The sequence below is a fragment of the Lottia gigantea genome (assembly GCF_000327385.1).
Source record: "Lottia gigantea unplaced genomic scaffold LOTGIsca_32, whole genome shotgun sequence".
NCBI classification, from domain to species: Eukaryota; Metazoa; Mollusca; class Gastropoda; family Lottiidae; genus Lottia; species Lottia gigantea.
This window is the reverse complement of record NW_008709073.1, coordinates 2,475,584-2,480,505: the sequence shown is the minus strand read 5'-3', so window position 1 is coordinate 2,480,505 and position 4,922 is coordinate 2,475,584. Positions and strand designations below refer to the sequence as shown.

The window sequence follows — 4,922 nt, the reverse complement described above, 5'->3', positions numbered from 1 at the left end:
AACAAAGACTCACTTGGCCAAGTTTAAAAATTTCAATCTTTTGGTCATCTAAAGAGGTAAGGTAACAATCCTTTAATAAAACCTTTTTTTCTGTTCCTGAAGCTTGCACAGCCTGATGCCTAATGGAATTCAGTTACTGTGTCATCCAAATGACCAGATGCTTTTCAATTTCAGAGAAAATCGGGTTGTAACATCTTATGACAGAATCAGATGAACAGCTTATGACATGATCAACAATTTGACATTCATCAAGCTCATAAATTTTAAAACGAGTTCATTTAACACAATACTGACATATTTATTTATAGGCTGAACAAAACATGTAGACCTGAAGAAATACAGTGGAATGTCAATAAGATTTCAATATGACATAAGAAATGATACTGCATGTAACTAAACAAAGAAATCAAAGACTCTTATTTACCATCTTGGCAATTGAATGTTATAGAACGGTAATATTTTTCCTACATAATCTTCACCATGTCAAGCCATTACGAACTTTGTCTCAAATCTTGACTGCAATAGCCACTTTTCTTGTATCACAAGTTTTTATATGCAGTCATTTGATTGGCTTTAGGTATAGCTCATACAGCCAATCAGAGGCCTTGACAAAAAGCTTGTCAACACTAAACTATAATGTTTACAGTTTTTCTGTTGCGGGGTATGATTGGCTGTATTTGCTGGTGTACAATCCAAACTAGCTTGTCATTGTGAAGATGCTACATAAAAAATAATAATTAGTTGTTTGTGAAAAGGTACAGTACAGTAAACAAAGATATATTAAGGCCTTAGTATGAACTAATGCACTGTGTGAAATAAACATGATGCAGAAAGGTAACAATGAACAGAAGCTTGTTCATTTATAAGTCATTTGAGTACCATATAACTGGTTTATCCGGTAGTTAAGTCAGTTTCTAAAAATTCTAAGTCAGATAGTTTACATTTCAAGCAAGATTGTTTACATTCACAATCAGATTGTTTGTAAACATGATCACAGTAAGAAAGTTTACATTTATGGTCAGATAGATTACATTCATGTTCAGATAGTTTACAGTCACATTGGACAGTTTACGCATTTATTATATTCACACTTGGATAGTTTATATAAACTGTCAGATAGTTCATATTTATGTTTACATTCATAATCAGATAGCTCATATTTATGTTTACATTCATAATCAGATAGCTCATATTTATGTTTACATTCAAGATAAGTAGTTCACATATTTACTGTTCAGTCAGATAGTTTACAGGTTAACAGTTGAGAATTAATTTTGGATAGTTGACAAGATTGTATCTTGTTTAGAAGTGCCTTTTTAATAGTTTACAAGTCTTGTTAATCACTCGGGTCTTTTGCAGTTAAATACCAATACACGAAGCAATGACTTCACAAACAACAATAACAAGGTGCTTTTTAAGCTATAAGTTAACAATTTTTGTGAGTTCAACATAAAACTGTCACAGTTATTGGACGTAAGCCACATAGATCACCATTATATAAGTAGACCATTACTGCTGTATTGTAGACTAGACTTTTGGGCTAAAAGCAGGATTTCAGATGGAATTAAAGCCTTCACAGAAGCAAAACAAATGAAATTCTTCTTTTATTGCAAAGCAAAGCTGTGTTTCCTCCATTGATCATCAGACAATATAGCACCTGCTCCCAGCCCTAATACATACAGCTTAATCCTTCATTTCTACCAATGCCATCAAATTGAATGTTATCTGATCTGGATCCCTTTTCATAAATTCACGAACAACTTTTACTGTATCTTTAAGAAGACCATCTTGAGTAGTTTCACCATGTTTTACTGGACCTTCCTTTCTACCATCTAATTCATACAAACTACCATCTTTATGTACAAATGCAACAAAATGTGCATTGACCTCATCATCTTTACCAGGTGTCCTGGTTTGACCCTCTTGAGCACTATCTTGATGTGCTGAACCCATTTCTTGATCTTCTTCCAATGCTTTTGCTCTTTCTTCAGGACTCATTGGTTTGGTCTTTTCAAGAAACTTGATGAAATGCTTGTTTTTGTCGAAATTGATCTTGTCTGCTGAATTGGCAATGGCATGAACAATGCCAACTGTTCCACAAGCATTTCTGATGGATTGTTTCGTGTAATATAATGGTGCTGGAGGGTTAGAATCGACAGAACCAATTGGATTGGCAGATACTTGGTCCGTGTCTGGAAATAACAAGATCACTGCACTAACTGGTTGTGGTACCATTGCTAGTAGTTCATCGTCTAAACCATAAATATCGACAAATTGCCAGTTTTCCGGTACACCTAATGCTCGTACATATTTGTTCAAAACATCAGGATTTGATTCTAGTGGAATCCAACGTTGTTCAGACATGATGATTATGAAAAATAGAAGGAATTTTACTCTATGACGGTGTTACTATTTCTGCACCGGTTAAAATATGGTGGCACGATCAATGAATTTTTGTTGTCAAGATGGTGTGGTGTATTTTGAATCAAAATACTTCGTCATTAAACCTAGAAAAGCTTCTGATATTTAAGATCTTAGATAATTTATTAAATGAAAACAATCAATTTCAAAAAAAAATTAAAGAGTTGATTGGTATGTCAATTTAAAACTAATTATAACCCGTGCCGTATTGACATAATTGGATCCACCAATAAGACTGGAAGTCACCGACTACATAATCGGAATCGTCTTAAATATAAAACTGACAAAAAAAAATTGTTCGATTCCGCATTACACTTAAAAGATGATTTTGACGATTATTTTTGATTTATAGTATAAATACAGATGAAATGTCAACATACGTATTTGTACGTCTTAATTATAATGAGAAATGAGTCAAGTATAAGAGTTGTCTGCCCCTACATTATTAAAAGTTACAGTAATCCGAGAAACTCTGACACTAGAGGTTCGGCAACACTTTACTTATTTTGAATATGAAAATCTATCTGTCAACGCCCTAAATGTGTCTCGCCCCGATGATAATAAGAGGGCGACATGCCCCAAAGCCTTCACTTTTTTTTAAACATGGGCGTAAGAAATGTTCAATGGCTCAACATTTTACATCTTTTTCTATTCTTCTGTCAACGCCCCAAGTGCGTCTTGCCCCGATAAGCAGTACTAACTGTTTCGTAAACCATGAGAACAAGACAAAGGCCTAGATAATGTGAGGCTGAAACGTCTCAAGGAAACCAGATATAGATATGGATATAGAGTTGAATAAAGAGGACAGATAAATACTCGATCTAATGATTAACATAAGGGGTGTACCCTAAAAGACCTTATAGGGTCTACATGTAGTTCAGTGGTTCAACCAGAAAACATTGGTGAGGTGACCGAATAGGGGCCACAAAATTTCGTCACTATGTAAAATAACACGAGTGTATGTGGAAGGGGGGGGGGGGGGTCAAAGCCTAGCCATCCTTTTGCTAACACCCCAACTCTCTCACCCCTCCGTAGAAACGTCACTGATGTGTTTGCGAACCTGCTAATAGACAAAACATCTAGGCCCTACGTGTAGCCTGCTGATTTAAGTCCATCAATAAAACATCAAGTGCAATGGTTTACTTTTTTTTAAATATTTTAAGTAAATGTTTATTACTTCTGTAATTAAAATTAAGACTTGAAATTTTTTATACTTAATGACAATAATCCAATTGTGCAAGGTGATGGTAAAGACGGTATATCTTTTCTCCATTACAATGGGGTCAATATGTAGACCTGTTTTGATTGAAGGGTTAAAAGCAAGGACGCAATTTTCAAAACGATCTAGATATGTTGCTTAGTTTACACAATATTCACAAACTCTTAAGGGTTGCACATGTTAGTCCATTGCTTGAATAAGGTAATATTTTTATTAATTGGCATATACCAATTTTCATCCTGTTTATACAGCGGCGTACTGCAGGGTTAAGCGTTGGATCCAGTTTTATTCTCAATAAATTTGAATGATATTCTGAGAATTGCCATATTTTTAATGGTATTTGTCTTGTGTTTTTTCAGATAAGCATAACCTACAGATTATCACAGATTCTGCCTTTGAGTCTTCTATGTTTTGAAGACAATTTGATAATAACAAGCTGAGAAGATGTATCGTCCGTGGATTTTCCTCGTCATTCTGGCAGTAAAGGTTAACAATAGCCATGCTGGAAACTTCCTGCTATTACCATTTCCTGTTACCAGTCACTGCTTAGAGATGGCAGGTATTGCCAAAGAACTACTACAGCGAAACCATTCAGTTTTCGCTTATCTACCTGATACATTTAAAACTTCCAATTGTTTCGATGGATCCAAAGTTGAAATAATAACTTATAAACCAAGTGAAGAGTTTGTTAAACATAAACATACAATCGAAACACACATTGTGGAAGCAACTTTTGCTGGGAAACAATTTACTCACAACCTCACGTTTTTGTCGGCGTTTTTTCACATTGGTGCTCCGATGTGTGAATCAGCATTAATTGCCACAGACAAAATGAAATTGTTGAAATCCAAAAATATAGATATAGCTATAATAGACTCCATGCCAACAAGCGAGTGTTACTTTTACGTGGCTAAATATTTAAATGCTGAGGCGGTAATAGAAGGGGCAGCTATATTTCCGGGATTAGGTACTGCTGCTCAAACACATGTCCATCCATTTGAATTGTCTTCGTTTTCATCCAGGATGAGTTTACCAGAAAGAGTAATGAATACTCTATTGACATTGGGTGTTGCACTTGGAATACGGATTTCTCACATTTTCAAGAAGTTGGACAAAGCAAAGTTAAAGGACTATGTTCCTGACGAAGTCTTGGATGCAGATGTCAATGAAATGATGAGAAAGTCTCTTCTGTTTATAGAAAATGCAAATGATATATTGGACTATCCTAAAGCTCTGTATCCAAACCATATCAGAGTCGGTGGATTAACAACACGTCCAGCAA

The 4,922-nt window shown here is 35.0% G+C and overlaps 2 protein-coding genes across 2 annotated transcripts in view; one reads left to right on the top strand and one right to left on the bottom strand.

The window, feature by feature from the left end:
- Positions 1–278: 278 nt before the first annotated feature.
- Positions 279–2,431, bottom strand: LOTGIDRAFT_204019 (hypothetical protein). Its single transcript, XM_009058101.1, has one exon. It carries the CDS (start codon positions 2,362–2,364, stop codon positions 1,684–1,686), a length of 681 nt encoding a protein of 226 aa, XP_009056349.1. The 5' UTR covers positions 2,365–2,431; the 3' UTR covers positions 279–1,683.
- A 1,653-nt stretch (positions 2,432–4,084) lies between these two features.
- LOTGIDRAFT_162179 (hypothetical protein) overlaps positions 4,085–4,922 on the top strand; it is a gene marked incomplete at both ends in the record, with an annotated part of 2,472 nt that continues 1,634 nt past the window's right edge. Inside the window, one exon of the mRNA XM_009058100.1 lies at positions 4,085–4,913. Coding sequence (XP_009056348.1) covers positions 4,085–4,913 — 829 coding nt within the window. The remainder of the gene's footprint in view (positions 4,914–4,922) is intronic.